The following is a 15,502-nucleotide window of genomic DNA, read 5'->3' as shown; positions in this document are numbered from 1 at the left end:
GTAAGATTAGCATTCTATTTGCTACCATCTCATATGTGCGTGCACTCACCAGTATATAAGTTATTGAAAGTAGTCAATTAACAGTATGACAATACTTGTTAAAGCAATAAGTAGATATGTATACACACGCACATAAAGTCATAGGATCAGGCGCCCACACATGAGCATGCATGTGTGCACGCCAATGGGTGGCGGGCGGGTGTAGAGGTAGGCAGGCGAGCGAGTGCATGCATGCATGCATGTGTGTGTGTGTGTGTGCGCGCGCTCTCTCTCTCTCTCTCTCTTTCAATAATTCATTCATATATATATGTATGCATGCATGGAGAGAGAGAGAGAGAGAGAGAGAGAGAGAGAGAGACTCTGAAAAAGGATTTGTACATAAGAGTTAATTCAAAAATAAGAAACAAGGGGCACACACGTGCATACAAAAGGATTTGCACATAAGAGTTAATTCAAACATAAGAAAGAAGGGGCACACACGTGCATACAGCACTGCCCGAAGTGGCTGAATAGAACTCGAGTTGATCCGCTTTCAAAGGGTCTTAAAAAAGAAACTTTTTAGTAGCTAGAGAGCTCTGCCCCCTAACAAAACCCCTCTAGTAATCAAAGATCATACGAACCAGCTGCTTTATTTTGTGAGCTATAAACCTTTGGATTCTTTCATTGACCTGTTGGCATGATTAATTTCCATACTGCAGTCTCAATAATTCCAATGGTTTTCCCTTGAATGTCAGGAGCACACGTTGAAATCAGAAAAGATCACTCCACACCATCCAGATGTGAGTGGCTGACAAAGCTTGGGAAAGTTGTGGTAATGTCCCTGCAACATCAATAAAATGTACGTTCAAATGCCATTGCGTCTGTAAATAAAAGATAACTCACTTGTTTCTAATCTAGCCAACGTTTTTCAAGATGTAATCCAATAAAAACTTTGATCATCCAAATAGGATATACTAAAATTAAAACGAATTGACTAATGCTGTGCTACTGACGAAGTGATTGCCCCAGTACGTAACCTTCCTCTCAAACAGCACTGGCAGACTTGTAAATTCTATCAGACATCAAGAAGACTGAGCACAGCATGCGTTATTTAACTTATTAGGATACTGATGACAGAAGGCACAAAGAACAAGCCCAAAAATCGGCATTAACATATTTCTCATGTTAAGGATTCAGCAGCTGTACTTTAGATAAGGCAAAGTCATTATCTTTATAAGAGATGGATTGCGACAAACAAAGTTCCTCCATTCCTCTTTGTCAATTTTCCCATCCCTGTTTAAATCTGCCTCTGCAAAACTCTGCACTCAAAAGGAATACAGGAGATGATAGTTGCAACTCAACAGTTTTTACAAAAGCAATTCCAGTTGAGAGATTGATATGCTTGTTCAAGGTCTGAAACAAATAAACTGGATTGTAGAATTAGGATACCTTATCAAGAATCGTTTCAATTATCTCATCTTCTAGTTCCATATCTGACTCTGTAAATAGTGCCTTCAGCATCAGTTTAACCTGTCATCACAAGGATCGCACCTAACAGCAGTCAATTGCTACAGCCTTTACCATTCCTTCTGGGACATCAAGACAAAAGAACTACAAAATGCCTGCACATACAGTCTATGCATATGACACTAGGCTGGTGTAGATCCAATCCACTCTCATGGCCGTGCCAGATCCGGCTTGAAAGAAAGGCAAACCGTATTCACAGAGCCACAGCACGATGCAGAAGCTCACCTCTTCCCGCTCAATGTATCCAGTATTTCTTAAGTCGTATAATTTGAATGCAACTGCATCAAACATCAATAATGAAAATGTGCTTTTGAAATTAACATGACAACTAGCATTATGCAGTAAAGATGTCCTGAGATTGCTCACACTCTATTTTTTCTACTTCAGATGCATTTGGGTGAAAAACGCTGAGTGCCCGAACAAATTCACCAATTTCAATCACTCCATTTCTTTTCACATCGAACACATCAAATACCTGTCCATCCAGAACAATCCCATCCAAGGTCAGTTCAGTCCAACAACAGACTTACCTTATTGCAGCATTGAACATTCTATATGTTGTCATAGTTACAAAAGCATATAGGGAAAAACAGCATACACATGCACATGCTTGCACACACATTACATATGTGCATGCACGCATACACATGTACACAGACACCCCACACAGACGCATGTGCCCCTGCCCCCCCAACAATGCACACATGTATGCATGCATGGACATGTGTATGCTCACACATTTGTGTATGAGTGCGCAAATATATGAGCACTACACACATATATGTGCAATGCCAATGTGACCTATGTGCCTGTACATGCTCTGTGTGCATAAGGCTCGTTAGACAGATCTTGTGACACTGCAATTGCCCAACTGAGAAAGAATATAGTCACTTTATGGCTCTCGATTATCCTAAATAGCGCATTTGATATAAAAATAGACATTAAATGAAGATTAAATGAGGCATTGCTGGACAGAATGCTCACCCTATCAGCAAACAAATTCTCCCTTTTCCGGTTCTTGAACAAGGCCAACTTGAATTCTTCCTAGAGAATTTACCACCATGGCAAGGTCAGCCTCAATCAAGTGTCTTTTGGTAGTGCCTCTCACTGATGAGCTCCAAATTTTATTCTTTAAGGAATACAAAAGGGAAATTTTGTGACCTTAAGTATAAGACCGTTGTCAATCAAAGAGCTGCTTATCTTCATGAAGAGCTCATACAAGGCCTTAACTTCACTTACACTAACTGCAATAAACATTCTATAATCTATTAGACTTGGAATTCCAAAATGCCTTCAACAAGCTGTCACATTATGTCAAACTAAGGCCGAAAGCATGCTGTCAATAAGTAAAATGTCCAGAGCTAGCGGGAGTACAACATAGCAACCTCTTCGAAAAAGTAAATGCAATCACAAGAAATGTCCTAGCATTGTCCAAGCAGTTGATTCATGGTGATGTTTCAAAAAAAAAAGAGAGACATGTAATGCAGAAACTACAACTGCAAAGTTGTAGCTCAAAGAATCTGTATCAACACCCTTAAATGAGCCAAATATTCAAGCCTAAGCATACAACTTCAGAGGTCAACTTACATGATGTCTCTGCTGCAAGCTCTTCAGGGTTTTCATACCCTGGCAGCCGATTTGTGAGCTTGGAGTTGAAGCAGCCCATGTAAAGTGCACCAGCATAATCCAGCAAATATTGACCAGCAACAACAGAAGTGAAGTTTTTTTGACTGCTGCTATCTCTAGCTTAAAAACGCTGTTGACAAAATGGGAGAACTTATTAGCAAACTTTCACTGCTGTCCTATAATTCTTCCTACAGGTAGTTTGACCAGAGTATCTGAAACGTTTAGCTAGGTTATATGATTCTATGCAATAAAAAAATTCCCATAACACGAGGATTCACCCTGTACATACATTGGCCATGTGAAGAACCAGCCTCTTCAAGAATGCAAATGTGTGCAATGCATGCAGAATTTGAATGCCGATTGGCCCTCCAATGGGAAGAGCGCCCTCGTGAGAGTACTTGTTTCTAATTCGATCTACATGCAAGGTGTGTGAGAGATGGCGGATGAATGCAATGTGAATGAAGAATGCTACGTGAGATTCACAATGAAAGGGTGATACCCTTTCATTAATGTCCCTTGAGATCACTCAAGTTCCATCTTCCCATTTACACCTACCCTTAGCCTATGACCCATGCATCTACCATTCAATGCACCTTAATGCACCCTTCCCTTCCTATTGCCCCTAGGACCTAGACACGTGTGTGCACATTTTTATTAATAGAATAAGTATCACATGTCCAAATTCGATGCCGTCTGAAGCAGTGGTTCCAGCTCGACTAGTCCTATCTACTCAAATGATCCACCGCCATAACCAATCGATCGGTGTCCATCATAAATACATATACATGTTACACCATTGGCATATAATATATAATAATGTTTTAATGTCTACTAATCACAGATTAGTGATTTCTCTTGTCATGACAGGCCATCATTTGGACAGATACATACACACCTTGGTGGCCATCTGGGGGAGCAACAAGGGGTCATCCTGAGTAGCCTCTACCAGGAGGACTGTTTTCCTCATGGAGTGGAGTGGCTCCCTGTTTTTCTTGGAGTCCTCTACAAGGTTGAGGTGGCACTTTGAGCTGTAACCTTCGAGTTTTTGAGATCTCTTACAGGAGCTTGATTTTGCCCAAGTAGGGTGTTGGTTTTCTCATGTCTTGCATGATGTTCTCCGATGCCCTTTGCTCTTGGAATTGCGGGGGAAAGACAATTGGCAGCCCCTTGAGTCTCTTCTTCCAAAACCCCTCCCCTCCCCCACTTTGGCTGGGGTATTTTTGTCTAGTGTCCTAATTGCATATATTCGATGCCCCTGCCACAAAATGTGAATGGGCTTTTAAGGTGAGTTCTCTTCTATTGAAATCACTAGTGGACAGCCTTTAGATAACATCACAGGAAAAAGGCCTCCACATTTTCATAGTGAAAATTGATGTTCTTGACAAGTCCTTGGTGTAACTGTTTAGGACTACAAGCACTCTTTGTCTGTACAAGGAAGCACAGGCAATTCAAAACGTCCTCAGATTGGGATTCTGTGCTGTTGTGTGGTTACTCAAAGTAGATATCCAAGCTTTCAGAGAACATGATTGACAAGGGTCACGAGAAGTGCTGCTGCATCTATCAGGACAGCAACGACTTCATCGTTTTCCCCAGCTCTCCTCCTGTTCATTTCTACCCCCCCCTCCCCCATTGTGTCCTTGCCCTTCCTTTTCATGCTCCCCCTCACTCGAGTAACCTTTGATGCCCCCCTTGTTGCTTCATCTCCTTCCACCTAGAAAGGCAATTTTGGCCGTTTTACCTGCATTAAGGTTTCTTTAATTCTTTGTGCAGTGACCCTCAGAGACCTAGGCTGCCTCAGTCCTCATGGATGATGAGATCTCCAAGGTCTGTGTGTGGTCACCGACCCTACCTTCCTCCCTTCAGGTCTTTCTAGGGCCCTTTTTGTACTGGAGCGCTCAACTAGATGGGCATGAAACACCCCCAACCAGGCTAAGGCACTTCTAACTGCGCTACGGTGCCACCCTTGAGCTAGTATTTTTACTAACAAGTGATAGAGCAGAGCAGCTCACCTCCCAGTCCAGTACGTCGAGTAACCCCCGAGCTTGAGGTGTGGACCACCACAAGAGCATGTCAGCTTCAAGGTCAGATACTACATGACCCTTCGCCTAGCTATGCAGTGAAGGTGAATGGGGAAGTGAGAGAAAGCCACGGAAGGCAGGGGGAGATAGAGAAGGAATAGGGGAGGGAAGTAGAGAGAACAAGACTGGAAGTACACAAGTGATGAAGGAAGCAAGGAGAAGTGGATTAGACGTCAAATCAATAGCCCCTTACAATCCTTTTGGGTTGACTTATATAGTCCCCCACAGTTCCCACATTTCCCCTACTATTCTCCCATCTATTTCCCCCTTAAAATCCATCTTTTTCCCACCTTCATTACAGCCATCCCTTCCCAAAGAATTTTGCCCTCAAAATTTCCAACAGGCTGCCCTGGATGAGAAGGATACAACAGAAACTTATCAGATCTGTAGGAGATAGGGGTAGTCCTGCACAATGCTCTCAGGTTGCCAAGAATTCTCATCTTCCGTTAAACCTTTCCATTTGATGAGGTATTCTGTGTAGGCTTTGTTCCTGAGTACATGATCTCTGAAGCCCTTGATTTGCTCCGGCACATAGATTATGTGGCCCTCTTCATCCATAGGAGGCAACTCAGGAAGAACCTAGACATGCTGTCCGACATGTGGTTTCAGCAAGGATACATAGAAAACATTATGGATCTTGGAGGTACTGGGTAGTTCCAACTGATATGCTACCTACCCAACTTTGCGGGTGATTTTGTAGGGGCCATAATACCTGTGGGCAAGCTTTGTGTTGGTATTACCTTTCAGCGAGGAATATCGATTCTTATGGAGACGTAAATGCACATAATCCCCTTCTTCAAAAGATAAGTACCTCCTTTGTTCATCCGCATACTTCTTCTGCTTGGCTTCGGCATCCTGCATATTCCTCTTAGCCAACTGCAGAAGGGCATCCATACTCTCCAAATCATTCCTTGCTTGCTGATTTTTCACAGCCAAGTCTGCAACCCTGGAAGGCATTCCCACTTTGCATCCATACATAGCCTCGAATGGACTCATGCCAATAGAGAGGTGTTTGGTGCTGTTGTAGCAAAATTCAGCCAATGCTAACCATTTGTCCCAAGACTTCTGCGTGTCATGACAATAATGCCTTAGATACTCCTCCAACCACTTGTTCACCCTCTCTGATTGTCCATCCGTCTGTGGATGATAAGCAGTACTAGGCGCAAGGGAAGTACCAACTGCAGTGAATAACTCCTGCCAAAAGTGACCCATAAATTTAGCATCCCTGTCACTGACAATCTCCCGAGGAAAACCATGGTGCTTGAACACATACTCAATGAATTGCCACGCAACCTGTGAAGCGGAGTACCGAGTCCTAGTCGGTATGAAATGGGCCTGCTTAGTCATCCTGTCAACCACCACAAATATGCTATCCCAACCCTTATCTGTAGAAGGCAAGCCTGTAATGAAGTCCATGGCAATGTGAGTCCATTTGCCTTCAGGAATGGGTAGCGGTTGCAGAAGGCCTGCGGGTAACCGGCTGTCCACTTTATTTTGTTGGCAGGGCAAACATTCACTGACAAACTTAACCACATCTCGCCACAAACCATCCCAAATAAAGCTCTCCTTGACTTTTTCATATGTTTTTGTGATACCCGTATGCCCTGACATAGGGGATGAGTGCATTTCCTGTAATACCATCAACCCGTACTTGGAGTCTGGCACAAGATAAATTCTGTCCCTGCACCATAACAGTCCGTTGCGGAGCTGAAATCGAACATGTCCTTGGCTGGACGGACTCTGTAACTCCACAAAAATAGGGGCTGCATTAGAATTTTGCATGTATTCCTCCTGAATCCCAAGTATCCACTCCTGATGAAGCGTGGAAATGGCAGACAGTTTGCATGACCACATCCTGGACAAGGCATCAGCAACCACATTCTCTTTCCCCTTTCTATATTCAATGTCAAAATCATAGGACTGAACTGCAGCCAGCCATCTCTTCTGCTTCATGGATAAATTAGGCTGCGTTAAGAAGTACTTGAGTGTCCTGTGATCCGTTTTGACCTTAATCTTGCTACCGTACAAGTAGTGGTGCCATTTTGCAAAAGCATGCAAGATTGCCAGCATCTCTTGATCATAAACATGATAATTCATTTCCCTGGCATTAAACTTCCTGCTCTCAAAAGCAATCACACCATGCTCTTGTCTTAGGACAGCCCCTAAACCTTTGCCACTGGCATCCGTCTCAATAATGAAAGACCGTGAGAAATCAGGGCACACCAATACAGGTGCATTGCTAAGGGCATCCTTGAGGTTATCAAAGCTGAGTTGTGCTGCTTCTGACCATTGGAAGGCATCCTTTTTCAGCAAATCAGTGAGAGGGGCAGCCCTTTTAGCGAAGTGCCTAATGAATCTCCTATAAAAAGAAGCAAGACCCAAGAAACCTCTGAGCTGCGTGGTATTTTGTGGCTGCGGCCACTCCTTAATGCATTTCACCTTAGCTGGGTCTACCCTGATTCCGTGCCTGCTTACAACATGACCAAGATATTCAACCTCCTCTGCCATAAATGTGCACTTGCTGGCCTTGGCATAAAGCTGATGCATCCTCAAGATTTCTAGCACTTGTCGGACATGGTCAATGTGTTCCTGTGCATCCTTACTATAAATGAGAATGTCATCGAAAAATACTAGCACACATTTGAAAAGAAGGTGGTGTAAGATCTTGTTCATGAGTGCCTGGAAGGTGGCTGGTGCATTAGTCAAACCAAAAGGCATCACCTTGAACTCATATAATCCTCTTTCTGTACGAAAGGCAGTCTTATGCTCATCACCCTCTTTCATCCTGATCTGATGGTAACCTGACCTCAAATCAATCTTCGTGAAATATTGAGCACCCTTGAGTTCATCCAACAGGTCATCAATCCTGGGAATAGGAAACCTGTTCTTAATGGTGGTCTTATTCAATTCTCTGTAATCAATGCACATACGAAAAGAGCCATCCTTCTTCTTCACCAGGAGTACTGGAGATGCAAAAGGCGAGGTGCTATGATCAATGAAGTTCTTCTCAAGTAAATCCTGCACCTGTGTTGCCACTTCTTCCCGTTCAACCTTAGAAAGTCGATACGGGGCCTTGTTTATTGGTTTACTGCCATGTTCCAGAACTATGGCATGATCAACATCTCTTTTTGGGGGCAACTGAGATGGCATATCAGCAAACACATCCCCAAATTCTAAGAGCGATTTCTGCATTTCACAATTATCCACATGGGGAATACCACCCTCCTGAGGTACAGAGACATTCAATGCATAAATGGCACTTTCGTTCTTGAGCTCCCTAGCTAGCTGCCTTGCTGAAATGACCTGCAATTTCTGATTCACAATGCCCTGCAATGTAACAGTTCTACCCTTGTGGCAAAACTCAAGAGATAAAGCATTCAAATCTATACTAATTTTCCCCAAGGATTTCAGCCAATCACAACCCAGGACAGCATCTATGGGCCCCATATCCAATGCCAAAAGATCACCTGCAAACTCATAATGATCAGAAAACTTGATCCTGGCATCCTGGCAACAATGTCTGCTGATCATGTGCTGTCCATTCGCGATCTCCACTTTCAGACCATGGTCTATCTCTGTAGCAACTAATCCCAATCTTTGCAATGTTCTACAATTAATGAAACTGTGAGTGCTACCACTGTCTACCAATACATGGACAGATCTGCCATTAATCATTCCCTTCAACCTGATTGTGTCAGCACTTTTGGCACCCATCAAGGCATGTAGTGAGATCGTATACAGTGTAGACTGGGCATCCCAATAAATCTGTTCATCATCCACAGGAACATTACCATTAGCATCACCTCTGACATGAAAAGGCATTGTAGGTTGATGCTCCAACACAGAGAGTGTTGGCCTACGGCCTTTCCTGCTACATGTAGGCTGAATATCAATCTCATGCATCACATGAGTGGTTTGCTCAATAGCCCCACCCGGATCAAAAGGAAAAGCAGTCCCCTTTGTGGCATCTGTGTCAGGAGACTCATCTGCATCATGAGCTCCTGTCAATTCCTCATGAGAGACATCATGGGGGTCTGCTACATCAGCCACTTCATCATCATCAGATAATTCAATTATCATGCTGAGTTTGGCTGAGCTGACATTCTTCATTTTGCACACATCTCGGTGCTCAGGTGTCCATTTCTCTCCACACCTAAAGCATAAATTTGCCTTCTTCCTACTGTCCATTATGGCTCTGGAATGTTGTTTAACTTCTGATTTGTCAAAACCAGCACTGGGTTTGACACCTGTCTTTGCATCCATGGGCCTGTATGGCTTTGCATATGGCATCTTACTTCCAGAAACCGTTGGATATCGTGGGAAGGAAGCAGCTGCTGGTTTCTTATCAATCCAATCAGCAGAGTTTGTCTTCCTGTCAGCATCATAAGCAGTACCATAGAAGCTATGTGACACATGCTTGTACTTGCCAACATATTTTGGCTCAAACACCTCAGCAAGCTGGGCTGCTCGCTTAATGGTTAGAGGATTGTGAGCTCTCACATCAGCAGCTAGAGAGGGATTTAAGCCTTGTATAAAACGCAGCAACTTCCCTTTCTCAGAAATATCCTGTACAAACAAAGAAAGTCTCCAAAAACGCTGCAAGTACTCCTGGACCGTACCTGTCTGTGATAGTGCATAGAATTCAGCAAGGTACTGTTCAAGGATCAGGGCCGAGATGAAGGTCGTGACCATAAGCTCCTTGAACTGTTTCCAGGTGGTAGGCTTCTGAGGTGACTCTCGCATGTAACGCCACCATGTATGTGCATAATCCTGTAAATGCATGCCAGCAAAAATGATCCTCTCCTCATCATTCTTAGGGTAGAAGCGGAAATAATCTTCCAGCTTCGTGAGCCACTCCTCCAACTCATTGGGAGTGCGAGTGTCACCCTTAAACTTATGCACAGAGATTTTATCTTTCACATCTTTGGCTGCGTTATTCCTATAGTGACTACCAGCATACTCACGCTTGAAGCTCACATACTGTGAAAAGGGCATCTCATCACGAACATCCTCAGGCAAAGCCCTATATGAACGTAAGGCATCTGAAAGCATATCATCCATGTTTGCATGCTGCCCACTTACAGCATCATGCTGGTTAGGAGAACCACTCCCCTGATGCATAAAGTGCGTCTGACTGAAAGCATTACCTCCCTGATACGCAGGCTGAGTCTGACTGAATGTATTAACAGGAGGTGTCATCGAAGCATGCAATCCCTGCTGAGTCTGCCTGCCATAAACATCTCGGTGGGTGGGTGGCATAGAAAAAGGTTGAGAAGAGGACTGGCCCCTCTCCCAACTGCCCTGAAACCCAACACCCAATCCAGGCATGCTCGCCGTTGGCAAAAATGTGCCAATGGGCCGGCCCAATATGGACGGCTCAGCCAATGAAATATGCGAGCCAAATGGAGGCCTGGAATCAATAAGAGAAGTGCTCGGCGGCACGGGCAAGGCATCACCAGAATCAACATAATCCCCATGCTGGGGTGCATGCATAGAACCAACATCATAAGTGCGACGGCCATCAGCCATAAATCCCTTGTGTGGGTCACGAAAATCACCCTGGCTATCCGACTGATCCCCGCGCTGGGGTGCGGGCTGCTTACCCTTATCGTGCATACTGATGGCGATAGTGATCTGTTGCCCAATGTTCTTACCCATCTGGGTGATAGCTGTATCGTGCATAGCCATAGCAGTGGTGAGCTGCTGCCCCAACTGCTGACCCATCTACTGAAAAACCCCCTGAAGCATCGAGGCCAATACATCCAAAAACTGTGTGTCTGTAGGCATAGCAGCAACTGGCTGTGAGGGAGATACACCCTCTGTAACTGGCATCAGCTCCTGCTGAGCAACATCATCGCCATGCTGAGATGACTCATCTGATCGGGATGCACGCCTGGGTGCCATGAGTGTGCGATGGAGTCGATGAAAGGGGGGGGTGCGAAGAAAGCTCGGTGAAGAGGATGGAGATGAGGCTCGAGATAAGCCACAAAGGTGGCTGAGAAGGAACCAAAAGAAACTGTCGAACTTCGAAGTGCCCAAAAAAGAGACAGGCCTAGGACTGTGCGGGCCTAGGACTGTGCGGGCCCTAGGACTGTGCGGGCCTAGCTAGGACTGCTAGGATTGCCCAGGCCTAGCTAGGATTGCTAGGATGGTCCGGGCCTAGCTAGGACTGTAGGACTTGACTAACTAACTAACTGACTAACCACAGTTAACAGTTAACTAACTCGTAGGTTAACTATCCTTAGAAAAAAGATTAGGTAAGAAAATAATCTAAGGTGTGAATATTGGCGATTCACGGTGGCATGGGCGGAATCGACGGGGGTGGAAAGCGGTGGCTGAGGCGGAGGCGGGAGACGGTGGCGGAAGATGGTCGACAGTTGGCAGAAGATGGTCGACGGTGACAGGCTGAGGCGGATGCGGGTGACGGAAGGCGGAAGGCTGAGGTTGAGGCGCTGGCGGTGACGGTGGCGGAAGACGGTGACGGTGACTGTGACAGGTTGATGGTCGACGTGAGGAACGGACGGAGGCGTGAGGAAAACGGGCGGGAGCAAAGGAAAACGGACGGAAGCAGGCCGGAAAGGAGGTGTCGGAGCGAGGTCACGAGTGAGAAAAACACAGGACACAGGCTCACTCCGTTTCCCCCGTTACTGGAAGCAAGGATTTGCAGATGGCTCTCCGTGTCCTGTATCAGCCCGAAGTCGAAAAGCTTCCCGACATTTTCAAGCGTCTGAGTCTCGAATACAACGAGAAAGTGCTTCCGTCGATTGGAAACGAGACTCTGAAATCGGTAATGGCGCAGTTCAACGCTGATCAACTGTTGACAGAACGTCCTTATATTCCAGCAAGCATGTGTAGCTTCGTAAGATGGCGCAGGTGGTGGCTTCACATCCTTCAGTGTGTGACCTGCTCGCACGATTCTAGTCACCCATGGCAGAATTGCTTTCGCTAAAGATACAGTTGCCTAAATCCTGGTTCACGTAGATAACCATCTGTAGGTGCCAGAATTTTAAGCTCTGATACCAATGCAGTGAAGGTGAATGGGGAAGTGAGAGAAAGCCACGGAAGGCAGGGGGAGATAGAGAAGGAATAGGGGAGGGAAGTAGAGAGAACAAGACTGGAAGTACACAAGTGATGAAGGAAGCAAGGAGAAGTGGATTAGACGTCAAATCAATAGCCCCTTACAATCCTTTTGGGTTGACTTATATAGTCCCCCACAGTTCCCACATTTCCCCTACTATTCTCCCATCTATTTCCCCCTTAAAATCCATCTTTTTCCCACCTTCATTACAAGCTACAACTCCCAAGCCAACCGGTCTACATCCACATGAGACATCTGTCAGCATAATAACTTGATACTGAGGCTTGGCTTATATTTATAAGCCAAACCTTGCTACCGTTAGCAGCTAGCCTTAGCTTTAGGTTCATAAATAAAGTAGCCTCATTTTTCATAAGGAACCTCTTCCCAGAATAGCTTACATTAGTTTGGGTCAGCTTTATTCCATGCTAGCTCCAGCAACCTGCGGTTATTCTAACCCTAGGTTAGATTGCATACCTATGCTATGCACAATGTACTCTTGCCTTGAACATTTTGCTATTGGGGCTTTAATCATACTTAAAGCAAGTCCTTTTCATCTAAAAGAAAAACATAATTTACAGATTTAACAAAACAACTAATATGAAATTGTGCTCACACGAGCCTGATTGAGAATAGAACCAGATAGCACACATGACAGTCAAGAGTGGGAAATAACAGAAGACATAGGATAGATCTGAATGAGGCGGCATTGGTCACATTGGTAAAAAAGTCATGGTTGACAAAAATTTCAACAGATTGAGCTGTGACCAAAAAGTGAACACTGATTTTTTGGTTTGTTTTGCCTTGATGGTCCGCATTTGCACTCCTTGTCCTCCATAGCAGTCCCAAGATTTGTCTGAAGAACGACTGTCCAAGGAGTATGCGTCACCTTATTTGGATGTTTTTCCTCTGTTCTGCTCTTTGGCTACCAAGTGTATACTATTACTAAATGCAAGTCTAACCTATGGCTTCCACCTTTGACAAGGCAGAGCTTATGCTAGATGATGGTGGTCTAGTTATGCCACTGCAATCAAATGGTGGATGATGCATGTGGTACTTTCCCTCCCTCCTCATGCACTCCACATTTTTCTAAAGTTGCATCATGCTGGATTTCCATTTGCTGTTCCACCTCCTGAAGCTCTTGACCTATGCTAAGTTCCAAATAGTTTATGTGGAGAAAATGTTTATGTGGGGTGCTTATGACGTCTGTTGGGACCACATTGTTTGTTCCATAATCAAAGGATGAGTTTGATTGTGTGTGCGCGAGTGTGTGTTGTAGATATATGTATTTGTTTGAGGCCTGGAAACAACTTTCAGTATCAGCTGCAGATTATAAAATTCAAATTTGCTTCTACTCTTTCAATGCGATTTGCTCGACATTTGTGTGGGGCTTGTCCTGCACCCCACATGCTCCCTACAGCTAAATCATCTCCTAGAAAGAGAATTGAGTCTAGAGCTATTTGCAGCCAGGAGTGGAGAGATGGTTGCGTTCTTGCAGCTCCTGATCCAGGAATAGATTGCAATATTTAATGGGCTTCTCCTGAAATTCCAGAGTCTAAGTATTGATCACTGAGTGCACTCACAAAACATGACCGTCTAGATGGATGCAGAAGAAAAGATCAAAGACCAATTTCTAGGATATAATTCTATCCTAGCCTGCTCCTTGTTCCATGGCATGTCGTCCAAAAATGCCAGTTTTATGTGTGACAAACAAGATCCAAAGTATCAACTAAAGGTGGTAATGCATAACATATGCATTCAGGGAACAACAGAAAGATTTCAGACGGAAATCTATCCTTTGTGAATACTTGCACACATCTAACGCACCTTCTCTTAGGAAATTACAAAACAAGCCCATGTATGGAGAATACAGGTGGAGCTTTGAAGACCGGAGAACCGGTCTGCTTCACCAATTAATAATGGAAGAGTCTTAACTGACCCCCTCCTATTGACAGCCTGAATAGAGACGTACGTTTGTAGAACAATTCGAAACTCTTTTCTGTGCTGTTCTTGTGTAACTTTTTACTGAAGCGAGAGGACAAACCATTACAGTGCTCTTATTTATCCTGAGAAGTTTTTTTTTTTCAAAGAATTATCCTGAGAAGTTTAAATAGCTTTCCCTCATGCTCAATGAAGCATGAGGAGGCTATCCATGAATTCAGGTTTTTTAAGTACTTTTCAGGCGCAGTTGATCACGGTCGAATTGAGAAGTTCGTCAAGTTCGAGAACTCCCTGGCCAGTTCGTCCGATAAAAGGATTCTCTTTCTGCTGCCTATGAAAGGTTTGGCATGCAAAGTCAGAAGTCAGGGATGATAAAGGGCTGCTGGAATTACACTGTCCCCGTATCTGAGGTTTTATAGCAAAAGCAAAGAAAATTGAAATGACAGCAAAGTCAAGATGAGACGTGCCAATTATAGAAGAAACCAACCAACATCTTCCTTGTCAGTGGTAAACTTCCATCAATGGAGAAGCCGAAACACGCTTTCAACATATGATTTCTCAAAGCAAAGAGATGGGTAAAGAGACGCAAGAGCTAGTAACAACGGTGTTGAGATAACTTATTTCATGACTAAGCTCATCTCAACTGGTTGAGCTGCGGCAAAAACACAGACCCAAGAAATGAAAATGGTGGTCGTTCACTCTGACCTCGTACTGAAGGACTGCGAGACGAGAGCTGTAAGCGTCTTCAGGAACAAGGCAGGAAAACAAGACAAGACACAGCAAAGATCTTACGGATCTACTTACGGATCTAAGATTCCGGGATATCGAGTACGATGTGACAAGTGGCAAGAGAATCAAGCTGTTATTAATGTTTTGAAAAACGCCCATGATGATAAAACGCCATATTAAGCGGGCTGCCATTTCATGTCACAAAGGGCTGATTGGACCAGTGGTGGCTGAAGGAGCTCATTATGGTTGTAGTAATCTCCTCCTCAACTCAAGTTTTTTGTGTGTGTGTCTTGGTTCATCCCTCCAACAATCGAGCTAACTAGAACGGCAGCCCTTCACTCACATTTTTTGACGATGGCCGCCGGGTGGGGGATAGCTCAAACAAAAAATAAAATAAAGGGATCGGGGCCAAGGTATTATTCCGTATGCAATACTCAATGCGCATGCCCTCATGTTCTTTCGGTTGCATGGAGGAGAGAGGAGAAAAAGTCTTGAAAGGGAGGACATGAAAGGGGTAAAATAGTGCACCTTGTCATGCATTAAAATA

At 44.4% G+C, this 15,502-nt stretch overlaps 2 protein-coding genes across 5 annotated transcripts; both read right to left on the bottom strand.

The window, feature by feature from the left end:
- Nucleotides 1-453: 453 nt before the first annotated feature.
- Nucleotides 454-15,116, bottom strand: LOC147904005 (calcineurin B-like protein 1). Of its 4 annotated transcripts, none has more exons than XM_087372666.1 (9): nucleotides 15,031-15,116; nucleotides 3,094-3,262; nucleotides 2,668-2,750; nucleotides 2,491-2,550; nucleotides 1,873-1,981; nucleotides 1,732-1,784; nucleotides 1,429-1,509; nucleotides 1,186-1,298; nucleotides 458-820 (listed from the first exon to the last, which is right to left on the bottom strand). In XM_087372666.1, exons 2-9 carry the CDS (start codon nucleotides 3,170-3,172, stop codon nucleotides 760-762), a joined length of 639 nt encoding a protein of 212 aa, XP_087228792.1. In that variant the 5' UTR covers nucleotides 3,173-3,262; nucleotides 15,031-15,116; the 3' UTR covers nucleotides 458-759. The 4 variants fall into 4 exon arrangements, with proteins under 4 accessions (XP_087228794.1, XP_087228793.1, XP_087228792.1 ...); XM_087372665.1 differs by having other exon boundaries at nucleotides 459-820; nucleotides 14,932-15,039; XM_087372668.1 differs by lacking the exons at nucleotides 2,491-2,550; nucleotides 2,668-2,750 and having other exon boundaries at nucleotides 454-820.
- On the bottom strand, nucleotides 3,249-10,739 carry LOC147904006 (uncharacterized). The gene is made up of 2 exons (XM_087372370.1): nucleotides 7,598-10,739; nucleotides 3,249-3,262 (listed from the first exon to the last, which is right to left on the bottom strand). The coding sequence occupies exons 1-2, from the start codon at nucleotides 10,737-10,739 to the stop codon at nucleotides 3,249-3,251; spliced, it is 3,156 nt and encodes a 1,051-aa protein (XP_087228496.1).
- Nucleotides 15,117-15,502: the final 386 nt, after the last annotated feature.

The sequence above is a fragment of the Dipteris shenzhenensis genome, chromosome 3 (genome assembly GCF_047967505.1).
Source record: "Dipteris shenzhenensis isolate YYH24624 ecotype China chromosome 3, Dip_SZ_1.0, whole genome shotgun sequence".
Lineage (NCBI taxonomy): Eukaryota > Viridiplantae > Streptophyta > Polypodiopsida > Gleicheniales > Dipteridaceae > Dipteris > Dipteris shenzhenensis.
The sequence above is the reverse complement of the archived record's forward strand: the minus strand, read 5'-3'. Positions and strand labels throughout refer to the sequence as shown.